The sequence below is a fragment of the Pezoporus occidentalis genome, unplaced genomic scaffold, assembly GCF_034315485.1.
Source record: "Pezoporus occidentalis ecotype Australia unplaced genomic scaffold, CSIRO_AGI_Poc_V1 ctg15, whole genome shotgun sequence".
In the NCBI taxonomy this organism is placed as follows: domain Eukaryota; kingdom Metazoa; phylum Chordata; class Aves; order Psittaciformes; family Psittacidae; genus Pezoporus; species Pezoporus occidentalis.
In genome coordinates, this window is record NW_026913316.1 from 2086015 (window position 1) to 2102511 (window position 16497).

Here is a 16497-nt window from a genome sequence, read left to right on the forward strand (position 1 = left end):
CCCAGGGATGGAGGTGAGGCTGACCGGTCTATAGTTACCCGGGTCCTCCTTCTTGCCCTTTTTGAAGACTGGAGTGACATTTGCTTTCCTCCAGTCCTCAGGCACCTCTCCGTTTCCCAAGACTTGGTAAAGATGATGGAGAGTGGTCTAGCAATGACTTCCGCCAGTTCCCTCAGCACCCGCGGGTGCATCCCATCTGGACCCATGGATTTATGGATGTCCAGATTGCTCAACTGATCTCTAACCCATTCCTCATCGACTAAGGCAAGTTGCTCCGTTGACCTGACTTCATCTAAGGTCTCAGGGGTACAGAGCTCTTCAGGACTGCCTGCAGCAGAGTAGACAGAGACAAAGAAGGCACTCAGTAACTCTGCCATCTCTGCATCTTCTGTCACCAGGGCACCCATCCCGTTCATCAGTGGGCCTACATTGCCTCTGGTGTTAGTTTTGTCTGCCATGTATTTGAAAAAGCTCTTTTTGCTGTCCTTGACCCTTCTCGCCAGATTTAATTCTAAGGAGGCCTTAGTCCTCCTAGCTGCCTTCCTACATCCTCTAGCAGCAGCCTTATATTCCTCCCAAGTGAAGTATATTCCTCCCAAGATAAGTATAAACTGAGCTTATTTTAGACTTGCAGAAATTCTATTGAATTATCAGTGAATTTTCCTCCACTGGGTTTCACTCCATTTCTGAATTCCTGCCAGTGTCTTCTACAGAAGGCACAAACTGTTAGGGGAGCAAATAGATGAGAAGGAATGGCTGCCCACAAGGTATCTGCAGCCTGGCTAGAAGCAGTAAAAGCAGGAGGACTGACATATCTAGTCTTATCTCTGGAAGTCAAGAAGCATCGTATGGTCATGCTACAGGTACTTGTGAAACAGAACTCGGATCCAATTTTTCTGTTGATTTCTGCATTTTTGTGTTTTCTGGCATAGAATTAGTGCCAGAAAAGAAAACACAAACCAAACCCAGAACCTGTTGCCACTTTCTGTTTGGAGTGGTTTCTGTTCATTGAGGTGGGATTTTGCTGGCGTTCTCTGTGTGTTCAGGGTCTCTTGATGGCTTTATACCTCGGCTTCGGTTTCATGTAGGACTCCAGTATGAAATTGAGAATGACAGTAAAAACACTCCTGGTAAAATACTGTCCAGACTACTGATTTGTTTCCATAAAAATTTCGAAATCTCTTAAGCTGTGGTTATCTAGGGAGCACTCAGAAATGAGCAGATAAGAATTGTGCTGGGTAAATTTATGTGCAAAGATCGATGATGTTTCTTCTGCTTTGTGTACAGAGTGAGTAAGGGAAGGATTTTAACTTTTTTCTGGTGTGTTTTTTTGTGTTTTTTTTTTTTTTTTGTTTGGTTGGTTTTTGTTTGTTCGTTTGTCATACTTTTCAGACCGTGGAAAACTGTGTGTGCATTTTGAGGAACCTCTCATACAGGCTAGCTGCAGAAACATCTCAGGGACAGCAGATGGGAACAGATGAACTTGATGGATTACTCTGTGGTGATGCCAATGGAAAAGACACAGAGAGTTCAGGGTGCTGGGGAAAGAAGAAGAAGAAAAAGAAATCACAAGATCAGGTAATGGAAGTTATTTGCAGCTGTGTTGCAAGTACTTGAAGTGCCCATCATTTAAAATATATATATAATTAACGCACTGCGTTAGAAATCACATGATGCATAATATACAAAACTCTTGCCTTTGTTAATTAGTTGTGAGCTTAAAGCACAAATTGCTATGGAATAATGGAGTATGTTTGCCTGAGAAAGTTGCACATTACATGGTGGCACCAGGAAACTGTTGTCATGGGTACGCTGCCTTAAATACTGTAAAATGCTCAGTCTGTAAAAGGAAGCTGTTTATCATGAGCAGTGTAAGTCTTAATATTGAAATGTAATCTGCATATACTTTACACTGTACTTCCACATAGTGTGTGGAGAGAGGCCTTGGTACATACAAACATCAAGTTTATATTCGCATGCTTACTTCAAAGTTACTTTTGTACTATCTCTCTACATGTTGGGAGAAAACTGTACAGGATTGAATCGAGCAATGTGAGTAAATGTTTAGATATATCAGAATATGCATGCTTTTTTGTGTCATTATCAAAAAAAGATTGAGAAGTAAAGTTGTGATTGTTTCCTCAAGTTATTAAAGGTGCTGCAGATTTTATTTTAGGTGGGTTGATTTTCAAGGTGTATTTAACTCCTTGTTTTTCCATTAATGACTTAAAATTTGGGGATGATGATGATGATACCGCAGAGAAAGACATTTTCCTGTCAGTGCACACACTAAATAGCAATAGGAATGGCTGCTGATTTAAGACCTTTTTCAAACAACCTGTGCTGGCAGCAGGTAGTTCTCCATCTCTTCCTAGACTTAGTCTTTTCTATTGCCATTTATTTCTGTTTCAGATTGTTCAAGGAAAATACTTATTTGAATAAGCAGTGCACTGGGTATGTGAATAGATGGTGTAAACCAGTATTGAAAATATCCCTGAGTTCATAAAGGCAAACTGTGGTAATGTGGAAAAGTTATAGAACATTAATGAGCTAAGATTCAAGTGCTGGAAAACACAGCACTTGTGACTAGTAAGACTTTCATTTTCACCTACTTTTTTAGTTAAACACTGTAGTCATTGGAAAAGCTGGATTTATTATGGCCGTTTGTTGGTATTCCTGTATTGGGCTACAGTGAGATAAAAGGTGACAAAGCAAATTAATCTTACTCCATAAAGCAGTCATCATTCCTGTTCCCAAATTAACAGTTCCCACACACTACACTTGCAGTTGCTCAAAGTGCAGGAACAAAAATAGCATGTCTGGGTGTGAATGGGTCATACTGCAACTCTCAGTGCTGTTTGCCAACACATGCACACGTGTGGATACACGCTATATGAAGTCTTTTTAAATTCTTCCTTTTATATTCCTGTTGTGATTTCTGGATATCAGGTTCAAACTTCTAACTGTGTACTGCTGACTGTTGAAATGTTCCTGTCGGGCATCTCTGAACTTTAAAGATAAAGGATCTTTTTCCTCCTCCAGGCCAAAGAACTAATGTCTTCTCGCTCATTTCCTTTACAATATACGTGCTTCTGCCTGTTCCTAGATATCTTTTGTATCTTTCTGTAGGTGTTAATTATCAGCATAGTAAAGGTATCTTCAGATCTGCTCGTGTTTGCCTAATGGAAGGGTTTAATATAATTTTTAAAATCCAAAAGAAAGGTAGAACTATGCACATACTTTCAGGTTTCTGTTCAGTAGCCTTTTCTGTGGCAAGGAAATAAATTTACTCTTGCCAGAACTAATTTTGTTGTACAGAGGACCACTTTACCTTACAGAAATTCAAAATATTTCTTAATTATTTTTTTTTTTCTTTCATCCAATTTCCTTTAAATCTGGACAGCCTACCCCATCTTGCCGTATACCAGTTCTCACCCGTAACTATTACTCAGTTCAGGAGTTTCAGGCATCCTTGTGAACTTTCTTCAGAATGCAATATTCTCGCTGTTGTTGACCATACCACATACTTTAACATATGTTACCAGACTAACTAGAATGCTGCTAAAACCAAATGTGACTGAGGTCTATCAGCAAGATCACCATGCTGGGAACAGGTCTCCCAAGTCACCCTCATAAATGGAAATAAAAAATAGAACTTTTTTTCTGCTGCTTTTGCTCTGTCATCTTGAAATTTTGCAGGACCCAAGTAGATTCATACTACTGAAAAGCTGTGTCACAGTCAGCAATACTCTGGTTACTGTTTCTGTGTGTGTCAAGGTAAATCAGTATTCATGAAGGGTTTGGAATATTAGGTTTTTTTTCCCAGGCGAAAGTCTCTAACAGCAGGATCATCTCGTGTTCCTTAGGTTAGTCTGAATTCACCCATCTAAATTAACCTCATTAACACTTTCCGCCAGAGAACATTTTCACATGTCCTTCCCCTGTACGTTGTCTCCCTATGTGCTGACTGCTGCCCTGTCTACTGCGCATGTACATATTATTTTACAGTAGGATTCTTAAATTTTTCCAGGTAATACCTTTGATAATCTCTCTTCAGTTGCAGTACTTAAGCTGTTACATACCGCTTGTTCTGTCCCTCAGAAGTGATCTTGTGCTCTCCTTGGGATGCTATTTTTAGTGTGCTCATTCCTGTAAGTGCCTCAGCAGTGAAGCTTTTATGCTGTGAAATACCCTACAGCTCTGATAATCTTACTGATGTTGAACAGTGTTTTACACGTAAATAACAAAGGCATGCCTATGGAATCTTCATAGGATGCAGTGATTTACAACATCGGAAACACAAAAGTGCTTCACACCACCATGGATTGAACCTGTGGAAAGAAACCTCAAAGAAATAGAGACAAGGAAGATATAAAAGTAGTCAGTTACCCTGATGCCCCATGAAGAGGAAGCAATGAGTTTTAGGCTGTGTTTAATACATCATTCATGCTAGTCAATGCAAAAGTTAGTTACTTCTTGGAGAAGTTCTAAAGAAACATAAAATAAAAAAATAGAAAAAATAATTTAAAAAATCGTTCTTTGAGCTCATTGTTCCTCACAGATACAGAAGGTGGAGTTCAGCCCAGTATTGAAACTCCTGTCATTCGCCTCTGTGATTGCTTTAAGACTTGAAGTGCCTTTCCTGTCAGACAACACACAGGGCACAGACAAATCTGTTAAGAGCTGTGACACCTCAGTATAGGGAAGTATTTGCCAGTTCTGCAGCCTGCTACCTTTTATGTCCCCAGAAAATATGTGTCGAGGGTATAGGTATCATTCTTTTTTTGGCAATGCACGGTATTCTCATATAGGAATATGGACTGTTTCAGTCTTCCTCAGAAGGTAAGGCTTACAAGATAGGGTGGGGTGTAAAAATATTGAGATTTTTGTGAATGCAGTTTTGAAATTTTCCTTTTACAGTGTATTTCTTCAGTCCTTCACTTAGTTTCTCAAGTGTGTATGTTTTGAACTCCTTCTGAAGTGACCAATCCGGAGTGGTTCTTAAGTTTTAATTAAAAGTGTTCAACTTAGTAGCAAAACTACTGTAACTGGAGAATAGTACCAGATGTATCACTTTAGATGGTGGATGAGGACAAAGTTACAGTTTTCTTTACTAAAAAAAAAAAAAGAAGTCTCATACGGTTAGGGAGTTTGTTTCTTAAATCATTAAGCAGGAGAAACTTTGTGTGACTTTTAAGTCACGTTCTCATTGGTTTTCTCTGTAAAGAAAGAAGAAATTAATTTATTTGGTTTATGACTTAGGAAAAACTATCCTTATTTCTTTAGATCATATTTCAGTTGTAGTCACACATGAGCTACTTGAAGAAAAGGACTGAGTGGTAATACAAAATGTGGTTTTCCTTATAAGGCCTTTCAAGAACAAATTGGGATATATTTGTCACTTACGACATCAGTTGTCTAAATGGCAACTTCTCTACATCTTGAAATCAGAGAATTTACTTGGGTCAGGTCATAGTTTAATGACAACTTCCAAGTGACTCTACCTAAGGAGTTCCCTTAGGATCACAAGAAACAAGTGTTCTTTATGTTTCGGAATAAAGTTGGGTGGTATTAAAAGAGCCACAGTCATACCTCTTGTGGTGGTTTACCAGAGCTCAGACAGGTTCCTGAGGTGTATGCTTTGTCATTAAATTTTAATGACCCAAAGCTTCTAAAGATTTGCAATAAGAGCCAAGTATAATATTGTTATTATCTGTGCGAAAACAGAAAGCAAAACTTCCATAAAGGCCTCAGGAAAAACAGGTGAGACTCACCTACCTTTATTTCTGTCTCGGATCAGTTCATACCACGGGGTTGTCCAGCTGCAGAGGCCTTCATCTCTGAGTAGGACATTGCAGATACAGACCTCTCTGCCTTGCATCATGTCACTCTTCAGATGGGAACTAATTTTCCCACTGCTGCAAATTTTGTCCCTGCTGTTGGCAACCAGCAGGCTTATTCTTTCAGCTGTACAAGAAACAAGGATTATGTTCAAAAAAGCAGTTAGGGAAAATAAGGTCCATGGGCCAACTCAGTAAAAGAACCAGGAACAGGTCATTAAGCATTACTCTGTTTCTTGTTATGCAGCCCATTATATATACATGTGGCACTATTTCATTTCTTCACTTATAAGAAACAGGCTGACTTCTTGATTTCACACTCCTATTAAGTTCCCCATCTGTGATAATTCTTGTCAACCCAGAATCTAGCCCAAATTGTGATTTTTGATTGGAAATGACCCTTTTGAAATGAGCCTGACCTCTTTTACCTTCTGTCAGGAGCCTTAAGGTGTAACAGCACCATTATATATCATTATGAATTCACTGGCTCATCCCTTTGCCATGTTTGCTAAATGTGCTGTAAATTATTCTATCCAGGTGAAATGGCGGGTTTGAGATTTTTCAAAAGGAATAAAATATAGAGCTGTCAGGCCTTTTCATGTGGTGAGACCACTATTTTATCAATTACATTTCAGCACTCTACAGAACCATACCAAAATAATGAACACAGAAACCAAGAAATGGCAGCAGCTCCTGGATTTAGCTGTTCTGCTGAGGAAGGTATTATTTCCGCTTGTTGCTTCCTTCCTTTTACAAGTTGGTTATGTCAAGTGTTCATTAGCAAGAAATCAACTCTATTGGGCAGCTCCTCATAGAGCTTCTTAGCAACCATTTCTTAATTCTTGTTTATCTACACAGCAACATCTTGTATGCCCTGGGAATCTCATTATCATGTATGACCAGGTTGTTTTCAAAGCCCAAACAACAAAAAATTGACTTGATCTAAATAGCAGTATTCCTTCTTCCTGTGTCTCAGCTGCATGGATTCCCATCACCCCAGAAAGCAAGCACTGTGATTTTGATTCATTTTTGTTGTTTAAGTTTAGATTTCTGCTCTCAACAGTGTTGGTCAATGCATCTCTTGGACAGAGGTTTCCAAAAGACGTTCTTGTACTGACAAGCTGGCATAGACTGCCACAGCCACTAAGGTATGCAGGGTGAGAAACCATTGTCCTCTTAAGGGGCTCATTAGCTTAAAAGTCTTTGGCATTTCAAAAATGCTTTTGGTGAGCACTGTTTAATTGCTGATACAATTTTTGCCACTGCAGCTGCAAGGAGTGTAGCTACTGTGTTATCAGACTACCTCAAATGTCTAGGATCATTGGAAACAGATCAAGATGGGTTTAGTCATTGCTGGGTTTTGTTTGAGTTTTCCTAGATTTTCTTTTTTTAGTAGTGTTATTTTGCGCAGACTGGGAGAAAGTAATCACATTTAATAAATGAAAATAAAACACTGCTCTGTTGTTATCACAGGAAAAGCTACCATCGTGTGACTCTCCTTAATAACAACCCCCACCAACTTGATATTTTTGGTACAAAACAATATATGGGAAATGCACTTCTTACTGAGTTTAAGCCTTCCGTGGTATTCAGTACAATTACACTATAAACATTGCTTTGCTTTCATTAATATGAGGAAGAAGGCATTAGATAATCTGTTGTAGAGCATTGGGGAGTATCTCAGTGGGTGATCTTTTTCTCGTCTCAAACTTCCTTAGCAATGTGAAAGCTTCAGAAACTTTATTACAATACTCTTGCTCTTAAAAGTCTGTTGTTCTTAAAGATCTCTCCATTTGGCTTTTTATTCTTCTTGACTTTCATGCTTTCTTTGCACCAGTTTCAGGAAATGAGAGATTTGTATCTCACCCACATAGCAAACAGTTTGTCAGCTTCAACCATAATATATGTGGGTAATTTAAGCTGAAGGAGCGAAGCCTGGAAGGAATATTTGTTTATGACTTTTTTTAACTTCTTAACATAAGCTAGGGAGAGTAATTGCGTGCAGTCGTCCTCTTTTTCAGAGGCTACTACTGCATCTGCAGCCTATCTCGAATAGATCTTCCTGATCATTCCTGATGGTCTGCAACAACACAGTAGCCATTCCAGTAATTCACCGGGTAGAGTTGTTTAGCACACTGCCTCGGTTCATTAATATTGAGCAATGTGAACTACAAAGCAAATTCTGCTATGCTTTAGCCACAAGAAAATGGACTGTAATATTGTAATATTTTTTTTCATTCAGGCAATCAATGCTTATATTTATGAAATACAAAACAAATGGGTGAAGTTCAGGAACATCTCCTTTGCAATAGCTTCTTTTCTGACCTGCATCAGTCCTGCATGCCCTACAACAGTTAGGCTGTACAGCTGCAGGCACTAGTCTCAGCTATGTGGAAGATGCCAGAAGCCATTAAACCCTTCAGTAAAGGGTTAGCTGAGGTCACGCATGCAGGAGCAGAGATGAGCTGAAACATGGAGACAGGAGTATGTGACAGGTCAGTTGCTTGTGCCCTCTACCTACTGGAAAGCAGCTAAAGTTCTGGCACCCTTTATCACACAACCCTGAAGGTGTAGGCACAGTGTGTACGTTATGCATGGCTGGCAGTGACACCTTCCCTATGCATGCTGCTCAGCTGCTCTGAGCACACACACCACATCTAAAGAATAGGCAGGACATTATCCAGTGTCACGGGATTTACGGTGCCTTCACTGCACATGCATGTGCAGTTCCAAAGACTTCCATCACCTTTACAAGGAACCTGAGGCTTTGAGAAAAAGGTCTTTCCCCACAGTTGGTGATAAATTAATGCAATCGTGCTGCCAGTGAGTTGAAAGAAAGGCAGGGAAATGCAGTAATTTGTCTAGCTTTTTTTTTTTCTGTGATGTTTTCTCATTGCTGGGCAGTATGGCAAAACCACATTAAAAATTAACTTATCTGCAAGTATCATTTTACTGCTTTATATGTACCAGCACAGCATGAACATATATACAGTTCAGTTTACATCAGCTGTTTTTAGTAGTCCTTGGCATTATAAAAGTGTAAATACCTGAATAAAAAAATAAGTTATATCCCCACACATGCACAAAAAATGTATTGGGTAAATATGATACATTTCATAGAATCATGTACTTTGTCCGTGAAATAATATAGTAAATAGCCTGTGCAAACACTATTCAGTTGCATAATGCGTCCATAATTTGTGCAAATTGGAATGAGACAGATGAAGACCTGAATTTGTGCCCTTGGACATCACAAGTCATTAGTGGACTTACTAAGGTACAAAGCCTAAATGTGGTGTAGGGTCAGATTTGACCTGCAAGGTATGTGTCTCATTTGTTTCCCAAGAAATTCTGACAGTGGAAATGATTAAATTCCAAGAGTCAAAATAAGAAGCAGGTTTTAATGTATTTTTTATGAGCTGACAAGAAGTCATTCCTGGCAAGAATTGTGATTTATATGGAGAAAAAAAGAACTGAGGCGTATGCAGTGGAATCAACCTGTTGGTTTAAAGGCAGAAATGCATTAAAAAATTCAAAGGCACAGCTCTATAATGGTGTTATTTAAAGGGTTTGTTTCTCCAGAAGGCAATTTTCCTGTAGTTTCTCAACCACCGCTGGGTATTGCATGCAAGTTCTTTTAAACTACAGTAACATTTGTCCAGTGCAGTGAGTTTCATATCTAAGCAGCTTTCTGGTTTTCAGTAACTGTTCATGTGTGTTAAATGGTCCCACTAGCTTTCCACTTCGGTGTTCATTCTGCTTTAATTTAGAAAACGATAGTGGTATACATTCTCAGTGGTAGTCATCTAGTAAGATATTGTTAAAATTAAGTTATGATAGTTGTTATTAGAAAAGATGTGTTTGATTGTCCATTAAAATACATGTAGATTTTTGAAGTTAACTTAAATGATGATTGACACTTCCTGAAAACGAGATAATCTTGGTCTTTCCGAGTGCAGGTATTGTGGTGTTGGATTCATAAAAAATCAAATTAACTGTTGCAGAGCTAAAAAAGGGATTAATTTGGCTTGTGCTATCTTTGTTTGTCTAGTAGATGTTTAATGTTGTGATACACGTTTTTCATCTATGTAATCACATAAGCTCTAACCCAAGGCATTAAAAGGTTTACTTTGTATCATGGCAGTCTGGGCATGTCAGAGGTGTTAGAAAAGAGATTTTATTAAAAAGTCAAGGCTTGTTCCAAACAATGGTATTAAGACTATGAATTTTCTAAATCCTTTTATCTGAACAAAGCAAACCAAAATATACATCACATAGATAGATAGAAATCACATTTAAGCTTTCAGTAAAAGTGTATTCCCCGTCTTGCTTTTGTTTAAAAAAAAGAAAAAAAAAGCCCTTGAACTTCCTTCTTTTAAGGTGTTTCATACTTAGCTGCAGATATTGGGCATTCCACTGGAGAGGCGAATCCCTGTTCTCCTGCAAAAAAGTTTCTTTCTATGGTAAGAGTGGGGTTTGTGCAATAATCTGCTTGTTCTCCAGCTTTTAATATTGCCCATTTTGGATATCAGACCAGGGTTATATCTATGGTAAAACTCAGTCTGTGATGAGAAGAAGAGTCTGTTTTGTGAGAGGTGGTTCTACCGGCTTCATGTCTCAGGCCATATGGCTGTCTGGCTGGATGGCCGAGTGCCACAGGCACTTGCACAGTAAGAAGGCAGAAGTTGTGCAGTTGAGAAAGACTTATCACACTTGGGCTTTTCAGGGACGGAGGGCTCATGGGCTTGAATGATTCAGTTTTCTACAGTAGTGTTTCACGTTGTTTTTTCCCTCATAAGAAAAGAGAGGATGCAGAAACTGAGCAAGATGTGAAAAAGGAAAATCTCTTCTTCCCGTGCAAGTTCTGGATTTGCCTCTTAAGATACATTCATGTTCACTGGGCTTCTGTTCCTACCTCAAAAAGTAAATGCAGTGAAAAGTGCTTTTGTTATGCCAGCTAGCTAAAACACTGTGATCTCTGCCAGTGCTATAGCTATTCTATGAGTGTTGAGTAGGAAATTTGGTTTTCCTATGAAGTGATGTGCTAAAACTGAGAACGGCTCCTTGTGGGCAGCTGCCTTCATGCATGCGCACACAGTTGTTATAGCTTCAACTGGGGCAGTTTTGAAATATTTCTCTTTTCCTTGCTGACAATTTGATTTGTACTTTCCAACAGTGGGATGGCGTAGGACCTCTTCCAGACTGTGCAGAACCACCCAAAGGAATCCAGATGCTGTGGCACCCTTCAATAGTCAAACCCTACCTCACACTTCTTTCTGAGTGCTCAAATCCAGACACGCTGGAGGGGGCAGCAGGGGCACTGCAGAACTTGGCAGCCGGGAGTTGGAAGGTAGGAATATTAACCTGGTATGTATTCTTTTTCAATTCAGAAAAACCCTACGGATGACAGCAAATTGGTAATAAAAATGTATCTAAATGCTCCTGGTAACGGAATAACTCTGTTTTCACAGAGCTATCTACAGTCAAATTTGAGATAGTATTTTAAGTTCTCTGAATTAATACAGATAGTCATATCATAGCAAAAGTCAGCATACAGCAGGAAAAATCACATTGGTCAAGTCAAGTATGAAAAATTGCAGCTGAAAACCAATATCCAGATGAAGAAAAGCAGCTTCTTTATGAATCTGGGTTGACAGAGCAGTGAAAAATGAGCTAAAAGTGTCACCAGTGACAATCAAATGAAACCATATTGTTCTGTCACTGCAGAAACTGGTTGACATTCTGTCTCTTAAGAGAAACCAGGCAAGAGCAGAAGAAGATATAAATGATGTAACAGCAACACAGGTCATCTTACCATCTGCTTTAAAAAAAAATAAGACATTATTAAAATATGTCATTATGATTAAATATGACCAGTGACAAAGGAAAAGCTTAATCAAGGCACTCTATTCCAAGTAATCCTACTTTTCAGTTATATCCCATAGATCCATTTTTCTCTCTTGCATTATTTGTGAAGAATTGAGAAAAAATTAAGCGCTCATTTACTAGTTTTTACAAATATTTCTAAATATAGAACAAATCAGTAACATTCAAGATAACAGTTGAGCCTGGTTTACTTTTTAGGGCAATTTCTTTATTGCTTTCCTGATGGTAAACTGGTTTGGTTGGGTGAAAGTACTATCTAATCCTATTTTATGAATGCAATTCATTGATTTTAAATTAACTCTGTGGGAATTTTTCTCATTTACTATGAAAACACACATATGCAGAAGGGCAGTTGTCAAAGTTATGTCTCAGCAGATACCCTGTTTGGTTTTAAGCAGTTGGACATTTGTATGTGATAGGTAAATATCAATTTAATTACGCATTCATTTTGAAATGTTATCCATGGCACTAATAAATTGGGGATTTTTCCCATAAAGTTTTACTGGGAGTTGAGTTGGCGCATTCAGTAGATCTTCAGAGGCATGTCATTTTTTTGAGAACCGTTTTCCGCCAAACTTATAAAATGCCTTTGACTGTTGCATTCAGTGACAGATGAAATGAGTAACAAAGTATTTGTCCAGTGATTTTAGTCCTGTAAAGTGCTATGTATACACTGTGCCTGAAAATCATTATATTTTTATTATTCTCATGTTGTAGACCACATCAGATTATGTAATCCTGGCACAGAAACACAATAAATGTGTTTTTTCTCCATCTGGGAATGGGTGTAACCCTGGTCCAAATGAGAAAACAATGCATGCATTTTGCCAGAACTAATAGGAGTGCTAAAATCCCTTCTCCCATTTCTAATAAATCTGTATACCTGTCATTCTTTAGTTGGCAAAAGCGAACAGAGAGAGGAAGCAAAGCTCCACAGAGCAATTTGGCAAGTGCCAGGTTAGAAAAACTGATTCAAACTTTCATGCTATCTCACTGATACCATGGGAAAAGCTCAGTTGTTCTCAGGTTGCTCTGTTTTTCTAAAGATTCATCGATTCCATTGCAAGTGATGTGCAAACACAGAATAAATGTCCTTAATTTCACATGGTGTACGAGCCATTTTTTGTGAGGGGAATAATCCTTTTCAGGGATTATATAACCATTGATGTTTCCACCTTTTGACCTCTCCTTTCCACTGGTTCAGTCTTCTGGATATAAAATGACTGAAATAAAAGATCAAAAACTCTTAAAAGAAGAAGTTATTCCCAAGGGAGACTTTAATTTTTTTTAGCTCCCCCAAGAAATTGTAGTTGCAAAAAGAATGCAAAAATTAAGTGTGGGTTTTTCTTTTCTACCTGAAATCTTTCAAGAATAACTTTATGATGGACTGAAAGAAAAAGAGCAAACTGCATGAAAATAAATCATGTTGCTATTAATAGCAATTTTAGGGGTTTTTTGCAATTAGCGTTATTTTGATGTCAGAAGAATCCCAGAATATATGAGGCAGACTGTGCACCAGGCATGCCCACACACTTCTAAAGGTAGTCTCTTATGGGAAAAAATGACCTGCTTGAGTGATTCTTTCCTAGCTCTTTCATCCTTTTCGATCCTCTGGTATAAAGTTATCTAATTCTCTTCGGTGACCAAGAGATAACACTAGTAACACAGACAGTGCTTAGCCAATGCCATTATGAAGGGAAAGTGAGCAAATAAAAATAGGTTTGCTGACTCACTCAGCTGTATTCTGAAGACACTTGACTGCTTACGAAGAAATTTCTCTTACTATAACAATTCAAACCTGAAGTCCTTTCTGCAACCTCATATCATTATTTAATGCCTTGGATTAAAAAAAATTATGAGGTATAAAATTACAACTCATCCTGTACCAGGAAACCTCCATAGATCTTTTTATATGTAGTCTGGAATCAGTATTTTTCCTTAGGTGGTAGAAGTAAAAGTGGCAAGTTCTTTTCAGTTTTCACCTTGGTCAATAGGCTATTAATACTTTAAATCTATTGAGCATGTAAAAAGTTATATGCAGAATATCTTAGAGTTAACAATGTCAAGAATCCAAGGTTATATCCCTTCTGAACAAGATTTCCCTCTCCAAGAGAAAAGAGATATGGGATATCTGTGTATTACTATGTCTGTCTATAGTCTATGTCTGTGTCTGTGTGTTATCTCACAGCTGAATTTAGGCTGATGTCAGTTCATTTGCCAGAGACATTCCTGCAGTAATAGCCGTTAACTCATAGAATCACAGAAGGGCTGAGGTTGGAAGTGAACCATGGAGGTCATCTGGTCCAACCCCCAGCTCAAGAGGGTCACCTCAAGTTGCCCAGGACCATGTCAGAGATGTTTTTTTTAATATCTCTGAGAACGGACACTCCACAACCTCTCTGCAACCTCTGTTAGAGCTCAGTCACCTTCAAGGTGAAAAAGCATTTTGTGATGTCCTGCAAACGTGCTGTGTTTCAGTTTGTTCCCATTGCCTCTGGTCCTACAATATTATCATTTCTATTATATACAGTTAAAAACAGTGTTGTCACCACAGGTAGGGTTTCCTTAATTTTGTCAAACCCTTACAAATAATTTCTTCACTCATGATCCTGTTTTGTTTTGAAATACTGTCATAACTTATACAGGTAATCCATATCTTTTAAAACCAGAACATAAGATCTACTATGTTTCTGTTGGTAACACTATGGCTTACACTAGAACAGGTAGCACAGCTGCTCTGGGCCTTGGTTAATCCCTTCTGTGTGCCCAGTCTTCTGTCACAGTTACTTACTTGTCAGGCTTTACAAACTTCCCTTATTTGCTTTAATGACTGGATCATGGAATCACAGAACGGTTTGGTTTGGAAGGGACCTCTAGTCCAACGCCCTGCTCAAGTAGGTTCAACTAGAGCAGGCTGCATAGGGTCGCATCCAGGCGAGTTGTGAACATCTTTAGAGGAGACTCCACAACCTCTGGGCTTTGTCACCAGTGCTTTGTCACCCTCAAAGTAGGGAAGTTCTTCCTCATACTCAGTTTTAACTTCCTGTGTTTCATTTTCTTGCCGGCTGCCCCTTATCCTGTCACTGGGCACCACTGGAAAGAGTCTGGCCCCATCCTTTTGATAACCTGCCCTCAAGACATGAATATGCATTGATAAGATACCTTCTCAGCCATCTCTTCTCCAGGCTAAACAGGCCCAGCTTGCTCATATCCAGTTTAAACCTCCCCATTTGCAATCTTTGGATATTTCCTCTTGTCCTATTGTTTCTTACCTGAGAGAAGAGACCAGCACCCACCTCACTACAACCTCCTTTCAGGTAGCTGTAGAGAGTGATAAGGTCTCCCCAGAGCCGCCTTTTCTCCAGGCTAAAAAACCCGAGTTCCCTCAGCCACTCCTTGTAGGACTTGTTGTCTAGACATTTGACCAGCATCATTGCTCTTCTTTGGATGAGCTCCAGCACCTCAATGTCTTTCTTGTAGTGAGGGACCCAGAAGTGAGCACAGTATTTGAGGTGCAGGGGGGCAGTCCTTTCCCTGGTCCTGCTGGCCACACTATTTGTGATACAAACTAGGATGCTGTTGGCCTTCTTGACTGCCTGGGCGTGCTGCTAGCTCACACTTGGACAACTGTTAACCAACACCCACAGGTCCTTTTCCACTAAGCAGCTTTCCAGCCACTCTTCCCAAGCCTTTAGCATTGCATGGGATTGTCCTGTGCATACCATATGATAGAATCATAGAATCATGAAATCATAGAATAGTTAGGGTTGGAAAGGACCTTAAGATCATCTAGTTCCAACTCCCCTGCCATGGGCAGGGACACCTCACACTAAACCATGTCACCCAAGGTTCTGTCCAACCTGGCCTTGAACACGGCCAGGGATGGAGCATTCACAACTTCCTTGGGCAACCCATTCCAGTGCCTCACCACCCTTACAGGAAAGAATTTCCTCCTTATATCCAATCTAAACTTCCCCTGTTTAAGTTTTAAGCCATTACCCCTTGTCCTGTCACTACAGTCCCTAATGAAGAGTCCCTCCCCAGCGTCCACATAGGCCCCTTCAGATACTGGAAGGCTGCTATGAGGTCTCCACGCAGCCTTCTCTTCTCCAGGCTGAACAGCCCCAACTTTCTCAGCCTGTCTTCATACGGGAGGTGCTCCAGTCCCCTGATCATCCCTGTGGCCCTCCTCTTCTCCGAACTTGTTCCTCTTGTTCCAACAGTTCCATGTCCTTTTTATGTTGAGGACACCAGAACTGCACACAATACTCCAGGTGAGGTCTCACAAGAGCAGAGTAGAGGGGCAGGATCACCTCCTTCGACCTGCTGGTCACACTCCTTTTGATGCAGCCCAGGATGCGGTTGGCTTCCGTGGCTGCAAGCGCACACTGCCAGCTCATCTTCATTTTCTCATCAACCAACACCCCCAAGTCCTTCTCCGCAGGGCTGCTCTGAATCTCTTCTCAGCCCAACCTGTAGCTGTGCCTGGGATTGCTCTGACCCAGGTGTAGGACCTTGCACTTGGCATGGTTAAACTTCATGAGGTTGGCATCAGCCCACCTCACAAGCGTGTGTGGATGGCATTCCTTCCCTCCAGCATATCAACCGAACCACACAGTTTGGCACCATCGGCAAACTTGCTGAGGGTGCACTCAATCCCACTGTCCCTGTCAGCGACAAAGATGTTGAACAAGACCGGTCCCAACACCGATCCCTGAGGGACACCACTCGTTACTGGTCTCCAGCTGGACACTGAGCCATTGACCACAAC

General features: G+C 39.9%; 1 protein-coding gene across 6 annotated transcripts in view; it reads left to right on the forward strand.

Annotated features, from left to right (window-relative positions):
• The window catches only part of CTNND2 (catenin delta 2), a 655439-nt gene that overhangs the window by 558416 nt on the left and 80526 nt on the right, over window positions 1-16497 (forward strand). For all 6 annotated transcript variants that reach the window (XM_062610812.1, XM_062610810.1, XM_062610813.1 and 3 more), the window contains 2 exons: window positions 1393-1578; window positions 11017-11190. In XM_062610812.1, coding sequence (XP_062466796.1) covers window positions 1393-1578; window positions 11017-11190 — 360 coding nt within the window. The remainder of the gene's footprint in view (window positions 1-1392; window positions 1579-11016; window positions 11191-16497) is intronic.